At 38.2% G+C, this 19,153-nt stretch overlaps 1 protein-coding gene across 4 annotated transcripts; it reads left to right on the top strand.

The window, feature by feature from the left end:
• The first annotated feature begins 544 nt into the window (after window positions 1-544).
• Window positions 545-18,907, top strand: eps15l1b (epidermal growth factor receptor pathway substrate 15-like 1b). 4 transcript variants are annotated; one of them, XM_086270644.1, is made up of 23 exons: window positions 545-787; window positions 1,232-1,273; window positions 1,424-1,513; window positions 1,614-1,661; window positions 1,780-1,875; window positions 2,053-2,118; window positions 2,230-2,355; window positions 2,455-2,514; window positions 2,596-2,880; window positions 4,065-4,222; window positions 6,629-6,794; window positions 8,112-8,197; window positions 9,643-9,715; window positions 9,964-10,125; window positions 10,617-10,814; window positions 11,661-11,825; window positions 12,093-12,204; window positions 12,352-12,491; window positions 12,734-12,794; window positions 14,183-14,268; window positions 14,543-14,609; window positions 16,035-16,159; window positions 17,357-18,907. In XM_086270644.1, exons 1-23 carry the CDS (start codon window positions 761-763, stop codon window positions 17,501-17,503), a joined length of 2,586 nt encoding a protein of 861 aa, XP_086126770.1. In that variant the 5' UTR covers window positions 545-760; the 3' UTR covers window positions 17,504-18,907. The 4 variants fall into 4 exon arrangements, with proteins under 4 accessions (XP_086126770.1, XP_086126772.1, XP_086126771.1 ...); XM_086270645.1 differs by lacking the exon at window positions 16,035-16,159 and adding an exon at window positions 16,907-16,923 and having other exon boundaries at window positions 546-787; XM_086270646.1 differs by lacking the exon at window positions 17,357-18,907 and having other exon boundaries at window positions 16,035-17,049.
• Window positions 18,908-19,153: the final 246 nt, after the last annotated feature.

Genomic DNA, 19,153 nt, shown 5'->3' with positions numbered 1-19,153 from the left:
AACTACAATTACACTTCACCTAAGAAAAAAAAAAAATATATATATATATATGTGTGTGTGTGTGGGTTCTGAAATGTAGTTCACAAATAGCCATGGAAATTATCTGGTGTGAACTTAAAAACTGAAAACAAAATGTGTTTGTAAAAACAACAGAAACATAAGTCTTCATAAAATTTGCCTGTTTGTATGATTTTTTGGTGTACCACATCTCGGAAAAATGAATGTGGGACTAAGGGACATCTGAAAAATTAAAACATAATTGAAACTATTTAGCGTCAATCCAGTGACTGCATTAAACTGAATGTTTTTCTAATTCATTAGAGACCTTAAAGGACACTAAAGCTTGGATTTATGGGCTTTATCCACTCGTGTATGTCTTAAATTTCTGTAAAACAGTTATTTGGGGTTTTAATAGAGACGCAGCAGCGACGTCATCCCTGTAAGACCCACGTGTTGTCTGCAGCCAATGAAAATGTAAGACGTTGTAGGACCGGTGTTCTGACAAAACCCCGGCACTAGGGGTTAAAAAATGCCGTGCAGTCCCAAGTAAAGTTGGACACCTGCTGACCACACATGCAAACCATCCCAGGCATGAAAACCTCATTTCATTTTAATAGGATTCAAATTTGCGCAGTTGCTCTGCAGCTCTGACAAGGGCGCGGTGTCCACACCCACCGGAACCGCGGTCCCCGCCGGTCCCCAGGCGCTCGCGCCCGCTCCCTTTAAGGACTCTGTGCGCACTCCCGAGACACCAGGAGATATGGCGGCGTTCATGACTCTGAGTCAGGTAACAACTCCAAACAGCTCAAGAAAAGTAATAAAATTTATTAGAAAGCGTTAACATCTGACAGCGACAGCGGTTATGTGATCTGACTGCTTTAGGTCTTCATAAGATAGGATGAATATAAACTACTGTGAACGCTTTATTAAGCTTTCGCTGTCAACTAAGTTGACAGGGTTAGCTAGGTTAGGATAGCAAAGTTAGTGTACGCTTTAAAGGATAAGGAAAGCGACTGCTGGCGAAGACAGTAATGAAGCTAGTGTAGAGTGTGGTGTTGTTGAAAACAAAACACGACTAAGTGGCAACTAAAAAAAAAAAAGATGGCCTTTACTTTATGAACTAACTATGTTGGAAGTTTGTTGCCATTGAAATTAGCCATTCGTTTTCTAGCAACTTAATTTAGTATATTTGATGCTTAATACACATTCATTTGTAATTTGTTTCCTTTAGTTATCAAGTGGAAACCCAGTTTATGAAAACTACTACAGACTGGTAAGGTCTACGTTGTTTGCTGTTGCTCCCCACCTCACTTCAGATCATTTACTGTGCATTCATCTCTGTATGATCTTTTATGTAACCCCATTCTTAAAGACACTTCTATCCTCTGTATCCTCCTGGTAATTTCCTCATGATTCTTTATAGCTCGACCCAGGAAACACAGGCAAAATATCAGCTGGCGATGCAGCTCAGTTTCTTAAGAAGTCTGGCCTGTCAGACAGCACACTGGGAAAGGTGGGTAACAGTGTCACCTACATGTACACACAACACACAGTCATGTATTTGACCTAACTAAAATCTTGTACCTTTGCATTTATTTATGTACGTATTTTAGATTTGGGATTTGGCAGATTCAGAAAGAAAAGGCTATTTGGACAAGCGGGTAACGCAGAATTTCTTTGTAAATTTGATGGTATTGTCGTGCTGATACATGCAGAAAAAACAGGATTTGTTCTGCTTTCTTCCTCTTTTTTTTTTCTTTTTTTCTTTTTTTTTTTTAGGGTTTCTTCATAGCTTTGAGGCTGGTGGCATCTGCGCAGGGTGGAAATGACATAAGTCTTCACAATCTCAACCAAAACTTAGCTGCACCCAAATTTGTAAGTTATAATTACAATTAATAATGATAATTATAAATAACTCCAAAGAACTGAATTAATCAATAATGTTATGGGAATTATTTCTGTGGATCATATGAAAACTTCATTATTTAGTGTCTTAGAAAATGATAAGTTGATGCATTTCATTTCACTCTATTTCTTCTTTTTTTCTTATAGAAAGATACAAGCAGCCCATTACTAACTGTTTCAACAACAGCATCTGATTCACAGTGGGCCATTAAGGTAAAATGTTATAAGGTTTCAAGAACTGTCATGAGGATATCACAGAAAAATGGGCTTGTCACTTAAACTTGAGTTGTTGTTGTTGTTGTTGTTTTTTTCTTTATTTCCCAGCCTGATGAAAAGGGAAAGTTTGAGGGAATTTTTGAGAGTCTGTTACCTGTGAATGGCCTCCTCTCTGGTGATAAAGTCAGGCCAGTTTTGATAAACTCCAAGCTACCTCTGGATGTGTTAGGAAAGGTGATGTTACATGTCAAGTACTACTATGCAGCCTTTTTTTTTTTTTTTTGTAATTTTAACAGTTTGTTAAAATTGAGCACTTACTCATTGTTTGTGCAGATTTGGGACCTAAGTGATGTGGACAAAGATGGACACTTGGACAAAGAAGAATTCACCGTGGTAAACTGTGATTCTGTACTGACATATTATCTGGGTTCCCTTCTTTATTTGTATTAATTGGTTATACTTTCCATTTTACAGGCTTTGCATCTTGTGTATCGCACCATGGAGAAGGAGCCGCTCCCCACTAGTTTACCCGCTTCCCTTATCCCCCCTTCTAAGAGGAAGAAGACTGGGGTTGGACTTCCAGGTGCTGTTCCTGTGCTGCCTGCTCTGTCTGGCCTTGGAACTGGTCCAGCTCTTCTCAAAGAAACTTTACGCAGCACTTCTCCTCTGGTCAACACTACTCCCCTCGGCACTGCTGCTCTTTTTGGCTCCGGTGCTGCCAACCTTTCTCCAAAACAGTCATTTAAGTCCAGTTCTCCGGTATGTTGCCTCACATTGCTTGTGTGGACAGTATTATTAGTCGAAGATGCGCAAATGCCTCTTTATGGCCGTTGAGTCATGTGATTAAACCTAATATATAATATCAATGTAATGGACAGCACAGTGATGTTGCTTCAAAAAGTTTCTGGGTTTGGACCTCCTAGGGTTGGTCTTTGCGGAGGTTGCATGTTGTACCTTTACCTGCATAAGTGTTTGAGTCCTCCAGTTTCCTCCCACAGTCCAAAGAGAAACATATTGTGTCAATTGATGATTTTAAATTGGATATGTGCATACAATTGAAGCACATAATAAAGTGCTCTCTGAAGCTGATGTTGGTGGAAAACACTTTAAATGATCATATCACATATGACCATGCATTTCAAACGAATGGTCACATGACTATTCGTTTGATGTAATGAGGGAAAATCACTACATTTGTTTATTTTCTTTTTTTTCTTGGTTCTCTCTACGTGTCACAAGGGCAGATTCTTAACTCTTAAACAAGCTAGGTTGCCATGTATTAACTGTCTTTTGTTGCAAATGGGTAGACTTGTTTTGCCACATTGTTCTGAGCATTGTTCAAAGGCCAACCTCTCTCTACCAGGATACAGCTTCAGGGATTTCAGTTTTGGAGAAACAGGTTTTCTTGAAAGTAACGAGTAGCAATACTTGTACTACCTTTGTACCTTGACCACTTGATCAGTTGTTATGTTGTTCTGTCTTTTTTTTTTTTTTTTTTTTTTTTTAAATTCATGGCCCTTTCTGCTTCTTTAAACGCTTTATTTTATATTTTGTTTTTTAATAGTTTGTTTTTTTGACAGAAATAAAATGCAAGGTATGCATTTCATCTTGCATTTTTTTGCATATATTTTTTGTATTTTTTATTAGCTTGATTAGTTACAGTTTTAATGTATTGTGTATGTTATACAGTTGTGTGAATGTTTGTGATAGGGCAGTGAGAAAGCATCCTACAAATGCAGTTCCATCTAGCTGAGGACTGTGTTTTTTTTGGGGGGGGGGTTTGTTTTTACTGATCTGTTTTAACCATTTCATTGTGCAGATTCACAAATTCCTCTTGTTGCGTGAAGTACACCTGTCTGCACCGAAGAAGAACTGTGTGTTTGTTGTATACTGAATGCTGTGTTCATCATTTCATATCACACAATGTCTTCTGTTGTCTCTAGCCGGCGGTGAACTGGGTTGTACCAGTGGCTGACAGAGAGAAATATAAAGAAATTTTCAAGAACACGGACACTGACAATGACGGCCTCGTCAACGGCGGCGATGTCATCGAGCTCTTCATGAATTGTACGCTCTCCCAGACGATGCTCGCACAGATATGGTAAGACCACAGCTCAGACATATTTAGAGATTTTGTTTGTTGGGGCTTTTCTTTTTTTTTGTATGTTGTGAATAACATGTTCCCAAAGCACTACAGTGTAAGAAAACACAAGCAAATTACATTTTCTTCATTACACTTTCACAGTGGCTTTTAAAATACAATAATTCATATATGGTTGAAGTGCAGACTTTCAGTTTTCATTCATAAGGGAATCAATAAAAGTATTACATTAATCATTATTAGGATAAAAATCCTTTACAGTTAATGACTGCCTGAAGTCTAGAACACATGGGCATTGCCATATACTGTCTCTCCTACATTGAAAACCTCCGCCAGGCCTTTACTGCAGCCACCCTTAGTTGCTGCTTGTTTGTGGCTCTCTATGCCTTAAGTTTCGTCTTCAGTTACTGAAAAGCATACTCTGTTGGGTTGAGATCAGGTGACTCACGTGGCCATCAAAGAATATCCAATTTCTTGCCCTTGAGAAACTATTCGGGCTCTTTTGCAGTTTGTGTTGCGTTATTATCCATTTGCACTGGGCACTGTGTTGCTTACACATTCATAAAGGTGTTTGATTGTATGTGTACCTCCTGGAGAGTGTTCTTGATTTGGTTATATGAAAAATGATGGGTCATTTCTCATAACCATAGAAATAATTCTGTCATCATGAACTTCGGGTGTTCCTGAGCTTTCATTAGCATTTCTTCTTATTAGGAGAGAACAAGTTTGTGGATTTGACCAGTCCTAAAATTGTTGCTATCTCTCTGATAGGTTTATCTGGGTTTTTATCTTAACGTGTACATTTAAAATCCACTGTGTTGGTGTCACAAAAACTGTTTCATTGTTCAAAAAGTTATAGACTTAACTCTTTTTGTTGCCATTGTGTTAAATTGGTGAAGATGTCAACATTTTCATACATTTTTACACTTCGTCCTGTTTTGATTCGATTCAGTTTTGACTCGGTCAGAAATATTATAATTCTGATAATTCCTCTTGGATGTATACTGTTGAATGAACTCTCTAAACATTGTAAGTTAAAAATGCATCATTCCAAATTATTTGACTATTTCTGTGCAATTACGAAGGAGGTAAAAAAACAAACAAACAAACAAACAAACAAAAACCCCCAGAACTGACACGTGTGAGACATTATCAGAGGTGTAAGCATCACAGCAGATGCCTTTGTGTCAAAGTAACTGAGGATAAAACAGAGAAAAATGTGAAGGAGATTTTCCAGGCCTGATCTTTTATAGCATATAACCCCCCTGAAAATATGCTGCAGTAGATCAAAAACTAAAGAAAACCACAAATCAACATGTGGACATTACCTGTACAAAGACTGATGCTGCTGAAGCAGAACAGAGCAAAGTTTCAGCGGTTTTATCGCTGTCGGAGGTTATTTTGGGGAGAGAAAAAATCAGAAGCTGACAACAATGTATACAACAGACTGGTGCATAATAGGCAAGTGAGTAATGCAGAAAATAGTTTTTTAATGGGAAACTGGTCTTGAAGTATAGAAGTATATTGGGCAGAGAGTGACGAAGCCTGCAGTTCAGAATCTGTCAGATGTCGGCTTTCAGCACCCGACATGTCCATGTACGAGCTGTCGGGTTAACGACGCTTTGTTTACATCTTTTTGCAAAATCCGTTTACCTGCTCTTTAATCATTTGCTGTTTTAGCTGTTTGGCAATTGTTGAAATGTTTTTGTGAGCTTTTAGCGGAGGTTCTGGCTTTTATGGCAAAATACATTTATATTTAAAAATTAATTTTAAATGAATCAATACCAGATTATTCAAATTAAAGTCGATTTGAATGGGAAGTCGATTTTTTTTCCTCTTTTTTTTAAAAATGCAAACATAGTCAGGAGGATTCTCCCAGATAAAGCTATATAGCACCATCTTGTGGCCACTTAAAATTAGATTCAAGAAGTTTATTGTCATATACACTGCAAAACACAAATGGTTACAATGAGCAATGAAATTCTTACTTTGCAAGTTCCCTTCACACATCTAAATACACAACTAACTAAAAAATAAAATAAGCCTAAGAATAGAAAATAATAAAGTAAATTGAATGCTGTGTACGCAAGAGTAGGGTGTAGTTACAATTTTAAAAGGCAGCGCAAATATTAAAATTGTTTATATTGTATGAAGTTGTATTATAGTGTATATAAATGTTCAAATCATCTGAGTTCAACCAAATGACTACATTTGGTCTAGAGAAGTGGAACAGAAGTGTTTTTTTTTTTTTTTTTAATGATTTAAAGGATGCTCACTTAACCAGCAAAAAATGGACCATTTGTCCGTGGTAACCACTCAGTGGGGATTTATATTTGTAAAAATTGCTGATATTATTGCTCAGAAGTATGTAATAGGGTGAGAAAAATGTCTCCTCTTCCTCCATAGGGGACTTGCTGACACAAAACAAACAGGCAAGCTGAACGAGGAGCAGTTTGCTCTAGCCATGCATTTGATCCAACAAAAGGTCAATAAAGGCATCGACCCTCCCTCTGCTCTCACTCCTGACATGATCCCTCCATCAGAACGATCTGCATCATCAGCTATGGGCTTTGTGAGTTCTGCCTATACCATATTCCAACCACTTCTTCATCTGTCGGTTTGCCAGTTTATTACAATTTCTTTCTTTTTTTTTTCTTTTTCTTTTTTTTTAACAAAGTGCTTATTAAAAATTGCCTTCTGTGAGACCAGAACTTGGTTTCTTTTTTTAAGGTGCACATTGTGAGTAGTTGGGCCTTTGCCACAAGGTGGCGATCTTGTTCTATTATATTCTCTCTCTCTGTTCCAAAGAGAAGGTGAACAATAATATGGGAACATTTAAAGTGCTGCCACCTGCTGTCATCATCACTGGCTTGACATTTTTTGATCTTCAAGGAAACGCAGCATAAGAGAATACAAATTCTATTATATTAAAGAGGATATAATAGAACAAATAATTTTTAATATGAGTAGTGAAATGGGGCCACTGTTAAGTGGGCAATCAAGTAAACCAGCATGTAACCTTTTATTTAAATTTATCTGGGGGGAAAAAACATGAATTACCATTACCAAGAAGTTAGCTTTTTATTTTTCAATGAGTGTAAAAGTAAAATTTAATCTGTCTGAACTAAGTGGGTTTAAGCTTGACTGCCAAGGTGAGGAAAACAAATCAGTTACTCCAGTTGAGCTTTTCAGACCAATCATGCTTTTATTATTAATATTATCAGATTAATGTCATCATGACAGTAAATTCTAAGAAACACAATTTAATTTAAATGCACTGAAATTCTGGGCCAATAACAACTTTATAAATAGGAAGTGAACCAATAGCTGATGGTGTTGGCATCAGCTATCAGTTATATATCTGTATCAGTTATATATCATGGATAGTCTCCTATTTCAGGTGAAACACGAAGCTTAAATAGATTATGTGTTGTCTTGGTCTGCTTCAGCAATTTTGCGAATTGCCCAATATTTTTGTTTAGGCTTCTTGATATGGCATGGGTCTGTTTAACAATGAACAGTCTTCCAAAATTTACTGTTGCATTGAATTCTTTTAAATAGCCTTGTGTGCAATTTATGTATCGTCTGGCTGGCTTGCTCCTACGCTAACTGTGTGAGCTGTTTGTATTTCCTTCCTCTGACTTTTGTTTCTTTAGACACAACAGCGGGGAGCACCTCTTTCCCACTGCATATCACTCACATCTTCCCTGACCTCTTTTTCCCTCCTTGTACTCCTTCGCCTGTTAGAACAGATTCTTCGTCGTTCGCCTGTCCATTTCCCAGTCCTAATCAACTGTTTCTGTGCTCCCCTCCAGTCACCCTCATCATATCTTCTCTCCTACCTTTTTTCTGCTGTCTAACTCGTCTGTCTCAATGTCTCTCACCTCAGGACGGTATCGGCTACACAGGGTCGACAGAGCCGACAGGTATCAAAGAGCTGGATGACCTCAGTAAGGAAATATCTCATCTGCAGAGGTGAGCCCACTAAACCGTAACTAGCAGTAGGGACAGTTTTGTTTCGCTTCCTGTGAGGAAAAAGTAGACAAGCTTTTAGTAAGGTGATGTTCTAGATCAAAGTTTTTTTTCATACTATTGTACTGTTTGTATACAGGATGCATTGTACTCAACAGCTGTCAACATACTTCTCACTGTGTAACTCTATACGGATTGCTGACAAACATGAAAATGAATTGCAGTAAATGGTTACAGTTGACTACACCTTTGTCTGTTTTTGGACTGTTAAATATATTTGTATTATCACGAGACATTTTTCTAATGTAATTTGGCACCAGGGTTTAATATAATCATTACCCCAAATGGCCCAGAGTATGTTTAATTTAAAAAAACAAAACGAACAAAGACCCCACACAAACAACCTGTTGGGCAACTTGATTAACTGGCTGCTGGCCTTTTCTGGCTATTGACAGCAGTCCAGGAAGTCATGGTCATGAGTTAACATTTGATGTAAATAGTTTTTTCTTGCAGTCAGTATTTTCACCCTATGGCCAAACACTTGTGGTGTAAGAAGGAAGCAACTAAGAGAATGTGTCAAAGAATAGTGTATAAAGACTGCAGCGCATGGAAGGTGCAATCGTTCCATTAGCATTTACAATTCAAAATAGATTTGTGCATACTGTAAAATACATTTATAAGCCAATAAAAAGTATTAAAAATTCATCTCAAGTAACTTTTTTTTTTTTTTTTTTTTTAAACAGGGCACTTGATAACGCACCAACAGTGACATAGTCATAATGAATGTGCTGCAGAAGGACTATGAGCGAGTTTAGCCTCTTTTTGTTTAGTCTCGTTGCATTAGGGTGGCTTGACAAAACTAGAAAACCACAGTCAGAGATAACAGATATCGCATCACGTTAGTGGTTTCAGCATTCTTTGTTAAACCAGATATTTGGCTGCAGGCTCTGTGCACGTTCACGTAAAATGGGGCAGTTGATGAGTCGCTGGAGATCTGTAGTGTCCGTATAAATAAAATAAAATAAATACCAGTAAAAAGTAACACCGTAGCTGGAAATAACAGATGAAAGTAATTGTTGTGAATTGATTTCCATTTCAAGCACACAGAGTGCATCAGTTCACATTAATACATTTATTTTACTGCTCGGTGCTGATGCCCATTAGACCTCTAAAACGTTGAACTTTTTACATTTAAAACATTAAAGGTTACTAGGTGTGTTAATTTCTGTGACTTTTCCATAGCCTTGTAAAAAAGAAATCAATGTTGGCAGATCATTTTGATTGAATATTTTAATTCTGATTTCTCTTATCCATTATGTTGCCTGCAAATCTAGACAGAAAAATGAAACACCGGGTATAATTTTTGTCATTTGCCTGTCGTTTGTTGGTGAGTGATGTCCATTTTATAACCTCTCTGCCATTGTTTGGCTCGTGTTTTTCATCTGTAGAGACAAATTCATCCTGGAGCATGAGATCAGAGAAAAGGAGGAGGCCCTCAGACAAAAAAACAGTGATGTGCAGGTAAGACTGAATAAAATAAAATAATTTAGTTTGCCTGGTTAAAGTTAAGTTAGTTAATGGTATTCATGAGTAAATTCCAGTCCGTTTTATTCTACAATTTAAAAAGTTGTCAGAAATACTTCAAATCCAGCACAAATTGCATAATTTTGAGGGGAACTGAAGGCTTAATAACTCAGAAAAGATCATGCCTAATAGCTATACTTTCTGCAAACACATGTGCCTCTGTGCGGGTTTTCCTTGACCCTCAGGGCTTGCAGAATAATTTGGAAAGGGAGAGCAGCAGCTTGCAAGACCTGGAGTCCCAGAAGCAGGATGCCCAGGTACGCCTGGAGGAAATGGACCAACAGCGCTCCAGGCTTGAGGGAATGCTCAACGACATCAAGCAGAAGTGCCAGGATGAAACCCAGAAGGTTAGAGATGTGACACACTGAAGTGATGCGCATGTATTTCAGTTGAGAAATGTTATTGGGTTTTGTGTTTGGCTACTGGTGACAGTGGTACACATGCATTTGTGGTTTTACTGTAGTGTAATCTTTTTGGTCTAAGCTGATAATGGTTTGGTGTCAGTGCGATCTCGGATATCAGGCCAGATGTCAAAACATTGGTCATCTGAGGTTAAGATTTGTTTACATGAAAGTGGTGAGAGTTAGTATTTTTAAACACATTCACCACATATACAATAAGGTCTTTGTTTAGAAAGTCAGTGTAACTGCTTTAGAGGCAGCTGTGCATATTTGGCTTTTAGTTTGTTGGTGCAAGATGGATGTGGAAAAAAAAATATGTAAGAAGTGAAGCACTAATTGCATTTAAAAAATTTATAATTGAAATCTACAATTTCTAAATGAACAGCAAGCAGGATGTTGATCCTGCAGATATAAACTCCTTTCTTTTTGTTTGGAAGATTTCATCCCTGCATAGCCAGATCCGCTCACAGGAGACTGACCTCCGCAGTCAGGAAGATGAACTGAGTCGCACCAAAACGGACCTGAATAGAGTCCAAGAGGAGGAGGCACAGCTAGAGCAGAGATTGCTCTCCGGTCGGACTCAGCTGGACAGCATCATTAAGTCACTCAAAACCACCCAGGATGAGATCAGTCAGGTCAGTTCAGAGGGAAAGGCAACAGGTTACTTTAGGATGTTGTGCCACTTCAGACCACCAAGCTCCATAGTAGCATTGTTGGGATTAAAGATCAGGTTGGAAAGTGGGATAAAGGTCTAGATATCCAGTAGTACTAATAATAACACTTATACTAATTTATGCTTATCTACTAGTGAAGTTTCAACTAGTACGTGAAGTTAAATTCAAGTTTGAATTTAACTTGTTTTTATTTTCTTTTGTTTTTTTTAAATAATCATTTTGAAGCAGACGTTTACTCTCTTTAAAGGTACAAAACACCTAAACTGCTTACAGGCAGTTCAGTTTAGTGACTTTAATGTCTGGTGCATTCATCAGATTTGAGCACCATGTTTGTTTCTGTTAGCTGAAATAAATCCAGATTACAATCCTGCCTAAAAACGACAGCCAGCATTTCTACCCAAAAATTTGTTAGCCCCAGTTGATACAGATTTGTTATGCTCCCTTTAAGTTGTGGAATTATTGTATTATTTTTTTGTATTTTTCTTTTGAAGTCTGTTTATTTCAGTTGGTGTCTGGAAACCGTTTTCTTATTTCAGTTTAGTTTTTAATATTTAAAAATGTTTCCTTTTACTTTTGATTTTCTTTAGTTTCATTTTCAGTTTTGGCTTTTTCTTTTGTCATGATACGGGGAACGTTTGTCAGGGCCAGAGGAGGTCACAGTATTTATATTGTCATAGTGGAAATTATTGGTTCATAGACAGTGAATGATTTAACCTACCTACCTTTGGACATAAGTGGATAGATATCAGTGTGGTTCTTTAGAAGCATGTTGGTATACTGTAGATTGACATTCTTTGTGCTTTTTAGGCTCGTGGTAAGTTGTCACTGATTCAAGAGAGCCAGAAAGAGTTGACCAAGACCATTGAGCAGTACAACAATGCTTTGAAAGAAATCAACGCAGGAAACTTGAGCAACCTGCCGGACCTAAATGAAGGCTTTGCTGAAAGGGAGGATGGAAGCTTCAGAAGTACGGTGAGGAGACCACAACTACCTATGAAGGATGATTCATTCACAATACAATTTTAGTCTAAATCCAAGAAACTCATTTTTTCTGTTCTCTAATAATCTGGATTCAGATTTTGTTTCCTTTGTCGTTTTGCTCTGGAGATGCTAGAGAAGTGCAAATGTACCCAGACTTGTAACGTGGAAGTTAATTTCTGGATATTTTCCGGGTACATTGGTAAAGGGCTTTACTGATAAGATTGTTGATGATTTGTTATTTTCTGGATGGTTAATCAGGAGGGCTCTTTAAAGTCAAGGATAGCCATGTTCAACAACAACAGTGCTGCCAAGGAGACTCGAGCAGACCCCTTCAAGATGGAGGATCCCTTCAAATCTGACCTCTTCAAAGGTGTGAATACTTCCTCAAGTCTCCTTATTTACTCCTTTTTCTGTAACGACTGTGGCTCTGTCAGCTGCTGCTTGCATTCAGTTTGTATCCCTTCTAATGAGCTTTTCTTGTTAGAGGATGTAAATGATGGTGGTGTCCTTTTTCTAGATCCATTTGGAAGTGATCCTTTCAAAGAAAGCGACCCTTTCAAAGGCACCTCATCTGAAGACTTTTTTAAGACAACTGACAGGCCAGACTTGTTTGGATCTGGAGACCCCTTTAGCAGAAAACCTGTACCTCCAGTCAAGGTATTGACTCCCCCTCCCCAAGTGATACTACTTTGGAGTGTTAATATGGCTCTTTTAGATGCAGTGCGATTATTAGTTCCAAGAAGATTTTCTTTTTTTTTGTGCTTGTTGCAGATAAATGGAAAAGCAAACCAGAAAGAGATTTGTGGCGTGGTCATAGTGTGTACATTTTAAATGTGTTTGACTGAATTAAATCTCACTCTGTTTGTTTTTGTTTTTTCCCCTTCTTTTGCATTTGTCAGCCAAGTCCTTTTGGCAGCAGTGACTCCTTCAGATCAAACAGCCCAAAAACAAAGGACTCAGGTACAGAAGCAACATGGGAAGTCAAAGCACACTGAAAGAGACTTTAAATCTTAAATTATTAAAACCCAGAATAATTTGTTTGCACATAGCCCCAGAGTTCTTCAGTTTAACATTTTTTCAATTTCACTTTTATTAAAATAGCAACCAGCTCATACCAGCAGTCATCTCAAGAACTGTAACAATCTGATGATCCCCTTTAATTAAGTACTTTGAGAGGCAAAAAAAAAACATCTTTTAACTTTAACAGGAAGAGGCCTCATGTAGCTAGTTTGTCGTACATAAGTTGGACAGGTCATATTTAAATATGTTACTCATCCTTCTCCATTCGCTGTTATTGAGACGATGATGTATGATCGTGTTTTCATGCACGAATCCATGCCGATTTCCACGTATAGTCATCCCTGTACTAATAAGAGCAGATTTTCCAAGCCTTTTACTGAAAATATGACTCTAAAAACAGACATCTAAACATGAGAACTCTCTTTAGTTGTGAAACCCATCTTAAAAGAGTCTTTTTGCCCATTCTGGGTGACGTGTTAGATTTAGATTTTATTTTGGGGGGAGCACCAGGGGCAAACAATTTTTACTCACTGTGGCTTCAATTTTTCCTGTGGTTTTGGGCTATTTTTAGTCGAGTACCTACACATTTAACTACTGACCAACTAAAAATACCCCCCACCCCCTGGAAAAACAGGAGGCTAACCGGAGCCAAGCATAACAGAAACTCTGTGACTGCTGGTCCTTCTCTACTAGAATACACTGCCACTCCTTTAACCAGTTCCCTTCTGCCTCTGTCCTGTCTTTATACTTGCTGCTGTTGAACTGCTGTGCCTCTTTTGGTGCGGAAGTTGTTTTAAGTTGGTGGCTGCTGCTGGTTGATGCTCTGCCGTACTACACGTGTTTAAGATGAACACAGAGTCGACTGTAGACCTGAGCTGAGTTACTGTGCGCAAAAGAAAAACACCGATCCTGCACATGAACGGGCCTTTTGTGGTCGAACACTCACAACAAACATTCTCTTACGATGTTTTGTTTTTTCACGGTGAAAAAATGCAGGTTTTTTTTTTTTTTTCATTAAGTGGCATACTGCTGAGCTTCAAAACAAGCCAGGCATGGTTATAGTTAACAGGACGCCAAATGACGCCCGATGCATACGTCAGGTTAAACAAAACCTCTGCTTTACAGTTTTTTTGTAAAATGTCATGGAAAATTAAACGGTCATGCCACATTGCCTCTTCTGAAAATAGAAAACAGGCCCTTTCAGAATAAGCAAGATGCAGAGAGGATTTTGAATGTGTGGTTTGGGGCTGAACTTCATTATAGTTTCTGGCTCTTTCCATAAATGTATTCAAATGTTCCAAATGCATTTCAATGTACTCTTGTCACAGATTTGTTTGGGAAAGCAGACCCCTTTGGAAGCAACTCTTTTGGAAGCAAGGGGGGTGGATTTGCTGACTTTAGTCAGATGTCAAAGGTAAGCTCTGGAGACTTGAAGTTATGAATCAGTTGCACCATAAAGCATAGTTTTCCACTAAAGCTGAAGAAAGCCGTGCTGTTAATTTAACTTTCATCGTGACTGAGGTCTTGTTTTTTTTTTTTTTTTTTTCCTTCCAATTTATCACATTTCTGAAAAGGGTCTACCTTGTATAAGTCCAGAGGCTTTACATCTTAGCTGACATTTCTGTTGGGGTCATCGTTTTGTATACAGCTAATGGTTTTTCTTTTCTTTTTGTCTTGTGTCTGAGAAGAAGTCGGACAATCCTGTACTCCCAATCCCAAAGAAAAGTGTGCCTAAGAGGCCTGCACCTCCCTATGGTAAGCATAGAGTTTATTCATATGTATATCTATATAAAATACCATAAAACGTGTTTTTGATGAACTTGACTGCGCATGTGCAGGCATGGTGTTCATAACTAGGAAATAGAAATGGGTCAGATCTGCTAAACAGATCACACTTTTTTTTTTTTTAATATGCCAGTGATGATGGTACATTCTCTTTACTCATATGTAACTCAAAATAAAAGCATAAGAACTTTTGGGGGTTTTCACGGCGAGTAACCGTCCTGTGAAATAAGGATTTGATGCTTAATGGTGGTGGAAAAAGAAAAAAAAAAAAAAAAAGAAAAAAAGAAAAAAAACAACTTCCCTACTGAGGTGCTAGGGTGCTGAGAACATAATTTCTTCTTTTGATTTGGTAAACAGGAAAGCTGCTGGCAGAGATACGAGTCCTTTAAATGATAATGCTGTTATTAAGACTCTGCCGCAGTGATGTGTTAAGATATTCTTGTGTACAGGATGAGGAGCCTTGAGAACAACTTTCTCATCCTTTTTTTTTTTTTTAGTGGTTTTGTTCGTGTTGTTTTTTTTATGCACATGTGAATTCACACATTACCTAGAAGCCATGCCCAGTACATGCCCTTCCGCTGTGACCTTGCACTTATTCTTGTAGCAGAAGCATCAGCCTGGGAAAGTTAGTGTTCCCCTTTACCGCACAGAAAAGGGTAGAGATGAGTAGAGACGTGCTTCAAGGGTGATGGGGAAGTGAGAAGTCCACTCTCACAAACCGTGGGCACTGTTGACTTTCTGTATTACAAGGACAGTTGCTCAACAGTTAGAACTTTTAATATATTTTTTTATTTGATTGGATTTATTCTTTTGCAGCTGTGTTGCAGCAGCATTTGTAAACAACTCTAATAATACTTTTCTTTTTGTTTTGTTTTTTCTTAATCAATTCTTTTTAATTTGACAAATCAAAGAATTAGTTTTTCGGAAAATTGAGCCCTTGAATTTGCAGGAGCAGCCTGTGCTGCATTGGTACACAAAGTCCGTGAGATAAACAACATTCTCACTTATTAATAGTACCATCATTATAAGAAATGTGTGCTTACTGTACACAAGGGTGTGTCCATCTTTTACAATTGCAAGTTCCAAAAAAGCAACCGTGTGCATGTTTAAGCTTCACTGCATCAGTGAGCTGTACTGAAAAAGGTGTTAACCACATTTTTTGAATCAATGTGGCTTTCCCCTGGGTAACTACTCTGCTTGCATGAAGCTGTTGGCTTCCTGTGAATATTTAGTGGCAAAGTATTATGCGTTAGCCTTTAAAGTGTGAGTTCAATTTCCCAAGGGGGGTATCGGTGAGAAATATCTCTAATGAAGATGCTAACAGCAGCATTTTCTGTCATGTTGGGTTTTTTTTATATATATTATCTTATTTAAATGTCCTTCCTTCTCTGATAGGTTTGAGTCCATCAGAGCTGCTCCAGAGCGTTGGCTCCACAGCAGACGGTGCAGACTCTTTCTTTACGACACAGTCGAGTAAAACATCCAAAGATTATCCTATGGGTTTTGCAAATTTTGCATCTGTAAGTGTAGTGTACTTGCTGTAGAGTATATTTGCCTGCACAAGCTGCTGATCTCATCTCGATCGTTAGATTGCTGTGTTCAAGCCACAGAGGTGTCAGCTCTGTGTCATTGGGCCTCATTCTGTTAACGCCCCAAAAGCAGTGTGTTCAGAAGGCACTCAAAGAACTTTTGTGTTTACTGGCTGTTAACTAACAACTGACAGAACATGTGAGAGCTTTTCAACTGCTTGGTTTAGAAGGAAAGTAAATGATTGCATGACTGAGTTGGACAGTCCCTCTGCTAGTCTCTGTCGAGTTATAGATTGGCTCTGTGCACCTGGTAAAGGGGCTTGCATGCTTGCTGTCATCTTTGCCTTTTCCTTTGAGAGGAAGCGAGGATTTATAAACTCATAGTTGGCGAGTTCATGAACTTGCCTGGTCAGGTATCACTTGAGGAGCATTTTTCAAGTCTCGAAGTGCAAGCTAAAGGCTTATTCGCTGTCAAAGCATGATATGCCTCAAAGCAGAGAACAACAGAGTAAATCTCCCTCTTTATGTCCCACCTTCCGCTTATTTGCCATCTTGTATAGCCTAACGGCTGACTGTGCTCTCATGTGGAGAGGTGATGCATGGCAGCTTTTTGTGTCTGGTTTGTATCACTTGACATGATATGTATTTATTTTATCCCTCATGCCAGCATGACTGTTGTGAAAGGGATTTGTGGTTTTTATATCGAGCTCTGTGTTGTAATTTTTGTTTTTCTGCCAGGATCTGAACATGTTAAGGTAAGACTGTATAAAGGTGTGCTTTTCGATTCTTTGCATGTGAAAAACCTGTCGGCAATGCATAATCTAAGTAAAGTGATTCTCGAGCATAATTATTTTCCTGCATTCCTGCATCCAAACACAGAATTTGGGAAATGTGACCATTGATTTGTTGTAGTGGAGCAGCACCTTCTTTGCTGTCTTGTGTGACGTAAAAGTGAAATCTAATTGTCTTTAATTTGCATTCAATTTTTGATCAGTATTTTTCTATGTATCAGATCATTTAGCTAAATAATGCAGTTTTTTGAGAATCAGCCCAACTAGAAACGCTTGATTTTTATTTATTTATTTTTAATTTTTTGCATATTTCTTCCTGTGTTTTGTCTGTTGTGTCTTATACGACTACATTCCTGCTTTTTATTGCGCACATCTAATGTTTGTGTCTCTGCTCCAGTTTGGAAGTGAGAGCGAGCAGCTGGAGTGGGCCAAGCGTGAGAGCGAGCATGAGGAACGGGAGAGGTTGAGGAGGCTGCAGCTCCAGGAGCAGAAGGACCTGGAGCTGGCCATCGCTCTCAGCAAGACCACCATGCCGAACACCTGAGCAGGCGTGCTCCAGCACAACTTTCTGTCCCCTTCACTTTTCCTTACAGCCCGCCATCTACAGGCTCGTGACAACAGTACCATCATTGGCCCGACATGACTAGCACCCCCTGTTACCAACTTGTGCAAGAGCCCAGTGTTTCTGCAGCTATGACTGTACTTGTGTTCAAATGACTCCACATTTAGCTACTAGTTAAGGTTCATTGCTCCCAAACTATGTGGAAACTATAATCAGGGACAATATGGAGGCACTTGATTTAAGCCTTGCTTCATCCTCCAAGAACATGGATTTAACGCAAGCCAAACCGGCAGGGTACTCGACTACTACAACCTATATCTAACTCCATATCTGGTTATGGCTAATCAGCCTTACCTTATCCAAATTTGTGGGGGCTTTTTTGAAGGTAAAATAACATTTTAAAAATATTTTTGTTTTATTTAGAAACGAAAGCAGCTAATTTGTCATGTATGAAGTGAGATACATCCTAAAACTGTTTTTATATCGCTCAGAAAAATCACAATGAAAGTCGAAACATTTGCTCTGCTGACATTCAATTGACTTTTTTCAAATTTATTTTGTTTTGTTTTTATTTTGTTTTATTTCATTTTTTAGGAAACCTCTTCTTTTAGTGTATATAGTTATACGGTTTTATTTTGAGCTCAACCAAATAAAAGACAGGGGGAAAAAACTCCATTCCTGTCTTAAACAAGTTATGAGATCATCAGTAGCATGATTTAATTCTCATTTTAAATGCTACTGGTGTTTCTGGGCATTTATGCTTTCATAGCTAATATTTATATAAGTAAAGTGCATGAATTAAAAGAGTACTGGAATATATTGGAAATCCTAAAGATGCTAATGATACTCATTACGGTCTTCCTTTCCTGTGAACCCAGCTCTGTCCACTTGGAGCGCTCTTCCTCTGCGAACAGCTTGTTTGTCAGATAGATCATCATTGGTTGCATTGTTGTAACACCCAAATAGCTCCCTGCAACTAATGCCTCTATTAAATGGAGGAAGTGTAAACCTCTCTTGTTTATACTGGTGCTGTTACACCTTTTTACTACTTCTGCTATTCAGCCAAATCGACCTTTTGGATATTTATTATTTTTCATATGGATTTGTGTTATCACTGTCTAGTAATCTAGTGGGAGGACTTTTCTGCAAATGGCCTGAATTATTGCATCCTTGTAATCATACAAAACACTAATCAGGTTTATGTGGCACATAATGTATGCACTGTTATGTGGACATGCACAGAGTGACGGCGCCTTATTTTTCAACACGTTAACACTGTAATGTGTTATTGCTGCACATTATGTATATAATTTTGAGGTAAAGGTTTGAGTTGCTCAAAACTGTAAGGACTTTTAATTGAATAAAAGTGATTTTTAACACCAAGCACAGAGAGAGGTAGGTCTGATTTCTTAAATATTTCCACAACAGCATAAAAAGAAGTGAGTCAGGTGTAATTGCAAAATTAATGTTTCAGTGGTAAACAGAGAATGAATATACAGCAAGTGGCCTTGAGAAACCGGTGCTGAGCATTGCATAGACTTGTTATCTTGTTATGAAGGGGGGGGGGGGGTAGTTTAATTGTTCTTGTGATGCTTCTTTCTAAATCTAGTTCTTGAAGTAAAACTAGAGTGA

The sequence above is a fragment of the Aulonocara sp. 'chitande type north' Nkhata Bay genome, linkage group LG18, assembly GCF_057382095.1.
Source record: "Aulonocara sp. 'chitande type north' Nkhata Bay isolate Kocher_YH1m ecotype deep benthic linkage group LG18, A_spYH_male_GT1.1, whole genome shotgun sequence".
Lineage (NCBI taxonomy): Eukaryota > Metazoa > Chordata > Actinopteri > Cichliformes > Cichlidae > Aulonocara > Aulonocara sp. 'chitande type north' Nkhata Bay.
This window is presented reverse-complemented; position numbering and strand designations above follow the sequence as displayed.